General features: G+C 26.3%; 2 protein-coding genes across 4 annotated transcripts in view; both read right to left on the bottom strand.

Moving 5' to 3' along the window:
* The window catches only part of LOC135953822 (myb-like protein AA), a 40,574-nt gene extending 34,065 nt beyond the window's left edge, over positions 1-6,509 (bottom strand). Inside the window, exon 1 of the mRNA XM_065503834.1 lies at positions 4,267-6,509. Within this exon, the coding sequence (XP_065359906.1) occupies positions 4,267-6,288 (2,022 nt within the window). The 5' untranslated portion in view covers positions 6,289-6,509. The remainder of the gene's footprint in view (positions 1-4,266) is intronic.
* Positions 1-12,002, bottom strand: part of LOC135955905 (rhoGEF domain-containing protein gxcJ-like) — a 269,772-nt gene that overhangs the window by 64,324 nt on the left and 193,446 nt on the right. The window lies entirely within an intron of this gene.

The following is a 12,002-nucleotide window of genomic DNA, read 5'->3' on the forward strand; positions in this document are numbered from 1 at the left end:
ATATTAAATTAATAATACTCATACGTCACGTAAGAAAAATTAAGTATTTAGCTTTAAAATAGATTATTCGAAAGGAAATTTCATACAATTTCTTATTAAAATAAATATTTACAAAAATTTCTATGAGTAGCCTTACAATTCACACTATATTGCATATAAATGATATGATTTCTAACAGAAATAAAAAAATAAAAAAAATAAATAATTTTAAAATTTTAAAAAAATTTCATATAAACAAATCATATGAATGCCAATACTACTGTTAATTAGAAATCCATATTGTTATTTTAATTCTTACTAAATTTCATAAAAATTCCTTAATGCTTACTTAATGAAATGTTCAATAATTAACAATCACATTCCATTAATAATACTCATACGTCAAGCTAGACAAATTAAGTTTTTTGCTTTAAAGAGATATTACCTTAACGAAATAACATGAAATTTCTCATTAAAATACAAATTTACAATAAATTCTATGAACTGTATTACAATTAACACAAGTCCTTAAAAAACTTTGTAAAAAAAATTAAAATTTTAACTTTTTTGTTCAGGTTTCCTTAAATTAATTACAAACACCATAATGTTCTCTCTAACCTTGCTTAATTTCAATCATGTTTTTTTAACTTTTACTTAACCAAAAGTGCAAAAATGTAGAAACATATCTAATTAATAATAATCATACGTCGTGGGTAACTTATTAAGTATTTTGCTTTAAAAACTTATTTTTCTAAAGATAATTTAATAAAATTTCTTTTTAAAATACAAATTTACAATAATTTCTATGAGATGTGATGCAGTTAACATAATCTATAGAAAGAATTTATAAAATATTTTATTAAAGAAATTTAAAAAAAAAAAATATTTTTTTAATTAAAAAAAACTCCTTAAAAATTCCATGTACTTATTCGTATGTGTCAAGTGATTGAAAAACAATATTGTTCTCTTTATCCTTACCAAATTTCAATTAAATTGTTTAACTTTTACTTAAGCAAAAGTTCAAAAATTCATATCTGATTAATAATAATCATACGTCGTGGGTGAAAAATTAAGTATTTTGCTTTAAAAACTTATTTTTCTAAAGATAATTTAATAAAATTTCTTTTTAAAATACAAATTGACAGTAATTTTTATGAGATGTGTTCCAGTAAACATAATTTATAAACTTAATTCATAAAATATTTAATTAAAAAAATGTTAAAAAAAAATATTTTTTTTTAATTAAAAAAAACTCCTAAAAAATTTCATGTTTTTATTGGTATGTGTCAAGTGATTGCAAAACAATATTGTTCTGTTTATCCTTAACAAATTTCAATTAAATTGTTTAACTTTTACTTAAAGAAAAGTGCAAAATTGTAAAATCATATCGGATTAATAATACTCATACGTCGTGGGTGACAAATTAAGTATTTTGCTTTAAAAGAGATGTTTTTAAAGAAAATTTCTATGAAATATGTTGCAATTTCTGGAATAATTGAGATAAATTCATTAACAAAATTTAAAAATTATAAATTTAAAGAAAATAAACATCAGGAATAGCTTTTATCAACCAACAATATATTTCAATTAATTTAAAAAAAAAAAAAATATTTTTTGTTTAATTTAAAAAATTTAGTCGACTTCTGAATTGGTTTTTTATTGAGAGTTTTCCAAAAACTTTCATATAAATTTTTTATCAAAACCAAATCAATTTTTACCTCATTAATCTTGAATTTCTATTGATTTTAATAGAATTTCCTTTGATATTCATAATCTAATTTCAAGTTTGAAATGATTTCTTAACACTAGCCAAATTTCATTAAGATTGTTTAACAAAAACTATTAAAAACGGCAATAATTAAAATTTGTCTAGATTTAATAATACTCATACGCTACCCATTACAGAAAATTTAATATTTCGAAAAACTTCGATATGAAACTAATTTTCAGCTCGAATTCCTAAGAATATGGTTAACTGAAGTGAATTTATTTGATTTATGTTTACAAATTTTATATTGATCGTTAAGACCTTATTGTTTACATGAAAATACTTATGCAAATACACTTACACATCAAATTTCTCGAATCTAAATACCTGTTAGATTATACATATATAAGTTTTCTAGTATTTATACTTTAAATCTTTTACACAATTTACTACAATGTCCTTATATTTATTCATTTTCCTCTTACTCCCTATCAGCTCCTGTTGCATTTATTATTTTACTAACTAGAAATTTTTGTATTGATTGTGTTAAGTCAAGTATTTGTAATTCAACATATCATCTCTTACACTTCTCTTATTTAAACTATAAGTAAATTTTATGTATACAAGTCCTGCTTGCTGTCTTTCCCTATATCCTTCTCCTAGTTTATACTTAGATATCAAAGTTTTCTGTATTCATTTCTGCATTATGCCTTTATTGAAAGCTGTAATATAATGGGAATATCTTGTATTCTTTATTTAAATGCAAAAAGGGTTAGAGAATGCCAAACACTTTATTCATTGTCTTATTACATACATATGTAGAAGTTTTGCTTAGAAACTGTAAGGCAAATTAGTATTTGTTTTAGTGCTAATTGAAAATTTGCTTAAAAAAAAAGAATTATTTTAAGTGAAAAGATTTTGTAAGGTTAAATGAAGATTAAAGAGAAGGAAGAAAACTTTACAAGAACATAAAATTAAACAGAAATTGTATGTAAATGAAATAAAAATTCTATTGGATTTAGCACATTCCAAGGCATGTTGAATTAATATTAACAAGACGAACTTAAGTTTATATTGTACAATTATTAGTCAATATTGTCCTCTTTATTCTTACTAAATTTCATAAAAAATCCTTAACTTTAATTTAATAAAATGTTAAATAATTAACAATCACATACAATTAATAATACTCATACGTCACGTAAGACAATTTAAGAATTTTGCTTTAAATGGATTGAGCTAAAGAAAATTTAATACAATTTCTTATTAAAATAAACATTTACACACATTTCTATGAATTGCCTTACAATTCACACTATACTGCATATAAATGATTTGATTTCTAACAGAAATAAAAAAATTTAAAAAAAAAATTATTTTTAAAATTTTAAAAAAATTCATATAAAAAATCATATGAATTCCAATATTACAGGCAATTAGAAGTACATATTGTCCTCTTTATTCTTACAAAATTTCATAAAAATTCCTTAACTTTTACTTAACAAAATGTTAAATAACTAGCAAGCACATTAAAATAATAATACTCATACGTCACGGTAAACAAATTAAGTATTTTGCTTTAAAAGAGCTGTGCCTTAACAAAATAACATGAAATTTTTCATTAAAATAAAAATTTATGTTAAATTCTATGAACTGTGTGACAATTAACACAAGTCCCTAAAAAAATGTTAAGAAAATTTCAAAAGTTCAAAATATGAACTGATTTTATTCAGTTTTATTTAAATTAATTAATCAATTTTTTACAAACTCAATAAGTCTATATTGTTCTCTCTAACCTTGCCAAATTTCAATCATGTTCTTTAACATTTACTTAACCAATATTGCAAAAATGTAGAAACATATCTAATTAATAATAATCATACGTTGTGGGTGACTTATTAAGTATTTTGCTTTAAAAACTTATTTTCCTAAAGGAAATTTTATCTTTTTCTCTTTAAAATACAAATTCACAGTAATTTCTATGAGATGTATTGCAATTAACATAATTTATAGAACGATTTCATAAAATATTTTCAAAACGAAAATAAAAAAAAATATTTTTGTTTAAAAAAAAATATTATTTTTTAAATAAAAAACTCAGAAAAATATCATGTTTTTATACATATGTGTCAAGTGATTGCAAAACAATATTGTTCTCTTTATTCTTACCAAATTTCAATTAAATTGTTTAACTTTTACTTAAAGAAAAGTGCAAAAATGTAGAAACATATTTAATTAATAATACTCATACGTCGTGGGTGTATTATTAAGTATTTTGCTTTAAAAACTAATTTTCGTAAAGGAAATTTTATCTTTTTCTCTTTAACATAAAAATTCACAGTCATTTCTATAAGATGTGTTGCAGTTAACATAATCTATAAAATGAATTCATACAATATGTTGAAAACGAAATTTAAAAAAAAAAAATTTTTTTTAAAATTAAAAAAAAAAAAATTTAGTTAAAATTTCCTATAATATATAAAGAAAAGCAAAAGAAATAAAACCAAAATTATAAATTTTTTAATAAAAACAAATTTATTTAATTAAAAAAAAAATATCCAAAAATTCCAAAAAATTACCTGCAATCTGGAGGAGGGCGGTGACACCACCAAACATATCTGCATGGTTGCCCTTAAGAACTCCTCTCTCCTGGCATTAAGATCCTTTAAAGGATTCGTTGTGGGCACCGCTATGGGTGAGGTAACAGCCTGTTGTTTAAATGGTCCCGTACGTTTGTTAAGACTACTCGAAGACGAGGTACGCTGAGGCGGGGAAGAAGACGTCACTGTGGTGGAGGGTAGAAATGGATTAAGACTACGTACTAAATTGCAAGAGGAAGTTTTGGTGACATTTTTATGCTGAGGAATGCAGGAGCTAGGGTCACTGCCCAACGATTTGGGTGCTGGCGATTGCTGGAAAAGCTGCTGTTGTTGTTGCTGCTGTTGAGGAAAATTTAACTTGGTGGGTGTGCTTAGAGAAAATAACTTTCTTTTATGTTTGCCAGGCGTGGTCACAGATGCCGAACAGCTTAAAGATTGGGCCTGCAGTTGGGGTTCCAAATTGTGTGGGGCATATTCACTATGGGTAGATTCTTGAGAACCTGTGCGACTGTAAATGGGGGTGGGTAGCTGTGCGGAATGGGTGCCTATTCTATATTTCACAGAGGTAACATTAGAATCCAATTCATCCTCTAACTCACGATCTTCCTCCTCCTCTTCATAGGTGCTATGATATGTGCGAGCGGTTATCTCCGGCAAAAAGGGATTATTGGGCGAAGCTAAGGTATATTGATAATAATTCTTCATAGAGCCATTGTTTTCTGCAACTGTTACATGCTGTGTTTCATTATCATGACTTAGCTGCAAAATATCCTCATTTCCGGGAGGATTATTGGAAGTAGAGGGAAAGTTACACAGATTCTCCCATTCCCCCGAGGAAGAATTAAAAGAGGAGGCGGTAAAACCTTCATTGGAGTGACCCTGTATGCTGCGTGAACTTTCATTGCTGGATTTAAAGAGAAAGTTTTGCAGACGTGTCAATTTGGCGGCCGTACTACTCTCACTGGCTGTGCTGCAGCTGCGGCTGGCTGTGGTTACAGGCGGGTGTTCATAATCACTTTTACTGCTACTCTGCTGCTGCAAGCATTTGCGATTGTCATTGTTAGCGGCACGATTAGCTGGAGTGTTAGAGGCTGGGTTGGTATTTGTGCTAGTACTTAGTTCAGCCCCCATATTGTTATTGTTCATATGCCACGCCCAATAGCTAATACTAGTGGTAGGACTCTCACAGAAGTTACTCTCCAATGAGGTGCTGGAATTGGTAGTGGCCACACTACTTAGATGGCGGTAGGCAAATTCCGGCGGAGTACTTTCGTCAGGACTGTCTAACAATAAAGCCGGATTGATGTGACCCCCCAAACCAGGCAAATTGGTTAAAGAGAATATGGAAGCAGAGTTCTGTAGCTGTTGCTGCAAAGGCCTTAAACTGCTGCTTCTCTCCTGGGCTGCTGTCAGATCTCCAGGATCCTTTTTATCCTGCCTTTTAATTTCCAGCGACTTGTGTTCGCCTCTTCTAAAGCTGCGCCTTAACTTTTCGGCAAATTTCGATTCTTTATGCGTTTTGGTTTTCAGTTTCTCAGTCTTATCTTTGGGGTTCTTATCGCACCCATCATTCTCCAATAGTTTCTCGTGCATTGGTAAATCTATGGCAGAATGTATGTGTTTAATTGTTGAAGAAGTGTTATTGCAGTTGCTGTGTTGGTGGTTGCTATTGGTCTTGGGTTTTTCGTTGCTCAAATTCGTTAATAATGCTGCGCTGCTGGTGACAGCGTTTTGCATAAATTGTTTACAGTAAGTGGGCGGTGGTGTAGCAAAACCTCCTCCCATTACGTCCTGTAATTCCTGGTGTGCTGACGTGCTCAACAAATCCTCACAGTGGTGATCATCGAAATTTTCGGTAGATCTTTGTAATTTATAACGTTTGGTTTTGTTTACAACTTGGGTTTGTTCTTGTGTATTAATTATTGTTGTTGGGTTTATAGAAGTTGTTGTGGTAGTTGCTTTATTTTTACTGCTTGTTTTCAGTATGGGTAAATTATCCATAATATTTTGCTCTTATTTCTAAAAAAAAAATTTTGTGTTTTTTTTTTTAATTTATCGTTTTTTTATTTGTTTGTTATATGAAGACTTAAATTTGTTTTTTTCTAAAAGTTTTTGGTTTTTCTTTTTGTATTTTAATCCTAGAAAGAAGCGTTTTGATTTCCCCTAATTTTTGTAGGTTTTGTTTTTCGTCGATTTTTCTTTTTCAATAAAAAATAAACTCTACAAGTTATATATTTTTTTGGTTGTATTTAAAAACTATTTTTTTTTTTTGTTAAATATAAAAAAAAAACATCAAAAGTTAAAGCCCAGTTTGCTTATTCGAGTAATAAAGTTTTGGTTTTTTGCTGGAATTGAAGAAGAAAAGATAAAAATTTATTAATTTAGAGACATTTTAAACATATTTATGAAAACTCCTAAAAATATGCTACAGTTTTTAGGCTTAAAGTGCAAAAAATTAATAATTTAACAGAAAATAAGTATTTTTCATATAAATTACATTGTTTACGTCGTGTAAATGATTAAGTAAATTACTAAAACTTTTACTTTATCTCTTGTAAATAATAAACAGTAATTTTTATTATTAAATTGAACATTTTTAGGTATTATTTACATTGTTTACATAATGTAAACAATTCAAATTTGTCTATATTTCAACCAAATATATGTCAAAACTTTTCAATTTTATCATAATAGAAGAATTTAATTTATTTTACCTGCTTTACATATTTGTTGACATGAGGTAAACAATTAAAATTTTAGCATTTCATCTTGAGAATATATTTATATCTTTATAATTTATTATTTTTCGTATAAATCACATTGTTTACATCGTGTAAATGATTGTTTACATAAGGTAAATTACTAAAAATTTTACTTTTTCTCTTGTAAATGATCATAAATACTTTTTATTATTAAATTTGACATTCTCAGGTATTATTTACATTGTTTGCACAATGTTTACATAATGTAAACAACTCAAAATAGTGCCTATTTTAACCGAATATGTGTGAAATCTTTGCAATTTGATCATAATAGGTAAAATTAATTTATTTTACCTGCTTTACACAGTTGTTGACATGAGGTAAACAATAAAAATTGTAGCATTTCATCTTGAGAAAATATTTATATCATTATAATTTATTATTTTTTTAAATAAATTGCATTGTTTACATTATTTACACGATTGTTTACATAAGGTAAATAATAATTTTTGTTTTATTTTCACTTTCCAAGTAATTTAAATAATGTTTATTATTAAACTTGTTGTTTTTCGTATTATTTACACATTGTTTACATAATGTAAACAATTCAAAATTGTGTTTATTTTAAGTAAAAAATCAAGAAAATTTTTAATTTTATAAATTTCAAGAGAATTTTAATTGTTTACATTATTTACTTGATAGTTTACACAATGTAAACAATTTAAAATTTTCATTTTGAAATAATAAATGGTTTTTAATAATTTGTATTTTTAAATTTTACCATTTTTATAATTAATTACATTGTTTACATCATATTTGCATGAGGTAAACAATTCAAATATGCATCTACCTTAAGCACAAACTCTTTAAAATGTTGAATTATAAAGTCATGGGGAAATGTACTAATTGTTTACATTATTTCCATGATTGTTTACATAATGTAAAGAATACAAATTTGTAATTTTAACTTGATAAGAAGGATTTTTATGTTAAATTTTAATTTTTTTTGCTATTATTTACATTGTTTACCCAATATTTACATGAGGTAAACAATTGTAAATTATCTGTATGTTAACCACAAACCTTTAATTGTTTGAAATTGTAAAATTTTAGGGAAATTTTAATTTTTTTACATACTTTACCCGATTGTTTACTCCAGGTAAATAATAAAAATTGTATAATTTATATTTCAAAATATAGAAATATAACTAAGTAGCCTTTAAAATTATTTTTTTTGTTTAAATTTCATTGTTTACACATTTGTTTACACAATGTAAACAATTAAAATTTCAACTTTAAATTTGATAAAGAGACTAAAATATACTTTTTTCCTACATTTTAACCTTTTTTGTTATAATTTACATTGTGTAACCATTATTTACACGATGTAAACAATTCAAAATTGTTGCTAATTTAAGCAAAAACACTATAAAATGTTGATTTTAAACATCATTAGGAAATAATTTAAAAGTTTACATTGTTTACACTACTGTAATGTAAACAATTAAATTTGTATCTGAAATGGAAATAACGAAAGTTATTACCTTTAATTTTTTTCAATATTTATTATAAATAACGTTTTTTACATGGTTTACATGACTGTTGACATAATGTAAACAATTGATAGTGGTCATTTAAACGTCTTTATGAATTTATATCATGAAATTAGGCCTTTATTAGGTATTGTTTACATTGATTACAGCATATTTACATGAGGTAAACTATTTCCAAATACCTCTATTGTCCACCAAATACTCTTTCAAATCTAAATTTTAAAATTTTTAAAGTACCAATTTAATTGTTTACATTGTTTACATGGTTTTTGACATCAAGTAAACAACTAAAATTTATTATTTTAACTTGCTAAGAAGGTCATAATATTTGTGTCTGCATATTTTTGTATTAATTGCTTCGTTTACATTCTTTACACGATTGTTGACATCATGTAAACAATTGAAATTTTACGTTTTAATCATTTAAATCATTAAATTTGGTTTTTATTTGCTATTATTTACATTGTTTACCCATTATATACATAAGGTAAACAATTGAAAATTCAAGGTAAACAAGTCTATAATGTTTGTATTACTAACACAAACTCTTTAAAGATTTCAATTTGAATAGTTTTAGGTTGATTTTTATTCTTTACATGATTGTTTACACAAAGTAAACATTTCAAATTTGAGCAGTTTATCCGATAATTACATTGTTTACATGATTATATTATGTAAATAATTCTTATTTTTGAATTTCTTGATAAGAAAACAATAATAAATTGTATTATTAAATGTTACCTTAAATTTAACATTATTTACATTGTTTACACAAAACTTTACAAAAGGTAAACAATTGAAAATTTGAGGTAATCAATTGAAAATTGTCTATATTTGGAACCCAAAATTTTTTTTTTAAATAAACAATACAAAATTGAATTTTACATGAGGTAAACAATTGAAAATTTGAGGTAAACTATACAGAATTGTCTATATTTTACTTTTTAAAGTATTTAATTTTCATATTTTTTTACATTCTTTACACCACAATTGACACAAGAAGCTCCAACTCCAAAAAAAAAAAAAATTGTTCATAATTTACATTATTTACCTTAAGTAAACTTATAGATTTTAGCCCAGTTGTAACTGTTAGTCTCCTCCCTTTTATGCCAATTTCCTTAAATATTATTTTTGCAATAATAATTTCACTCTACTTCAACAAATTATCTTTTGCTGTTATTAATTTACACACCACACACAACATTTCTTCTTTATTTGTTATGGTTGTTTACATTTGTCCTTGCCATTTGTTCATGGACAAGCAGGCAAGGCAGGCAGGCAGCAGAGTGTGTAAAAATTACATTTATAAATTTTTAATTTTATTGTCTTTTTCTAAGTAAACACGTTCGTTTTTGTACACTTCCACTCTTCAGCTCGTTAGAATGCACATTATTTGGGGAATCTGATAAAGTAAATATAGTTATTTTAACACAACTACAACAATATACAATTACCACAAATGTAGAGTACACATATAGTTTACATATGTAAACAAACATATACATACGAGTGTGTATGTGTGTGTAAACAATGATTAGTTCTAATGTTGTAAACGAAACTAATTGAAATTGTTTATGAAATATAAAGCTCTCTATCTACATGATGTCTATAAAATGAAAACAGATGTACGTGTTTTAAAATTTTGTTTATATTTATTTTTTTGGAATTTTTGGAAAGGTTGTTGGGGAAGGGAGAGTTACCGCAAAAACCTTTTGAAACTAATAAATAAACAAATTTAAGGGTAAGCCTTAAAATGCTGAAAATTTTAAAATTACACAAGGTAAAATTATTGTTTTACACAAAACATGTCAAATATTCGCTTAAACTTTTGAAATTTTTCAATAGTTTTTAATTTTTTTATCAAGATTTTTATTTCTAATTTTCTTAATTTTAAGGCTCCCTCTTAAAAAAAAAACTAAAAATTTCCGTATGTCCTCTAAAACCATCACATATTTAAACATGATATCATTAGGAAATTATACCCCCGCAACAACACAATTATCTCAAAACACAAACACTCTCTCACTCACTCTCTTATAGCAATCACACTTAACAAATTTTGAAATGAAAACCTCATCGAAAAAATAAAATTAAAAAAAAAGACTGACACGAAACGGAAATAAAGCGCAGCAACAGAAAAACAAGTGACAAAATTTGTCATCATAATGAAAAGCGGAAATGTTGGGGATAATAAACCCCAGAGTAACATGACACGGGCCACATGAGCACCACAACTCCATTCAAACCCCCCCCCAACAACAACATTATAATTTGTTTTAAAAATTTTCAATTCTAACTGAAGCAAGGAAACAACATATAACACAACAAAAAGGCGGTTATTTTTTTTAATATTTAAAAACATAAGTGTATGTGATTAATAAAATTCTTATTTTGAAGCATTTTTTGCTCTTCTTTTCAATGTTAAAGTATACATGCCCCTAAAGGTATGCTTTAGAATATGTATTATAAAGAAGCAGCCTGTGTGTGTGCTTTTCTGCTAAAACCTTATACCTGAGCATTTTGCCTTTAATATTTATATATATTTTTATATGAAAAGAATTTTTTGTTTGAAATATTTATACTATGTTTCTTTGTAAGTGTAGTTGTTTTCTTTTATGGCCATTTCTTTTTTTTTTATTTTGTGGGGGTTTTATAGTTTTCTGTTGTATACTTTTAGGCATGAATATGTATATTATTATACACCTAAATGTATGCTAGAAATTCATGTGGTTAATATTTGAAATGAAGGTAGTTGTTATAGAAAAGGAGATCTAAGGCAATGAAAAATGTTTAAGGAAATGTTATAGAAATTTGGATACAAATCTTAGGTCTTTATGGAGTTCAATTTTGGCATCAATTGTAGGTCTTTATGGAGTTAAATTTTAGCTTCAATTGTAGGTCTGTATGGAGTTCAATTTTGGCATCAATTGTAGGTCTTTATAAAGTTAAATTTTAGCTTCAATCATAGGTCTTTATAAAGTTTAATTTAAGCTTGAATAGTAGGTCTTTATGGAGTTCAATTTTAGCTTCAATCGCAGGTCCTTATGGAGTTCAAGTTTAGCTTTAATCGTAGGTCTTTATAAAGTTTAATTTTAGCTTCAATTCTAGGTCTTTATGGAGTTAAATTTTGGCTTCAGTCGTAGGACTTTATAAAGTTCAATTTTAGCTTCAATCGTAGGTATTTATGAAGTTAAATTTTAGCTTCGATCGAAGGTCTTTAAGTTGTTCAAATTTAGCTTTAATCGTAGATCTTTACGGAGTTAAATTTTAACTTCAATCGTAGGACTTTGTGGAGTTCAATTTTAGCTTCAATCGTAGGTCTTTATGGAGTTCAATTTTAGCTTCAGTCGTAGGACTTTATAAAGTTCAATTTTAGCTTCAATCGTAGGTATTTATAAAGTTAAATTTTAGCTTCGATCGAAGGTCTTTAAGTTGTTCAAATTTAGCTTCAATCGTAGGT

The sequence above is a fragment of the Calliphora vicina genome, chromosome 3 (assembly GCF_958450345.1).
Source record: "Calliphora vicina chromosome 3, idCalVici1.1, whole genome shotgun sequence".
Classification (NCBI taxonomy): Eukaryota; Metazoa; Arthropoda; class Insecta; order Diptera; family Calliphoridae; genus Calliphora; species Calliphora vicina.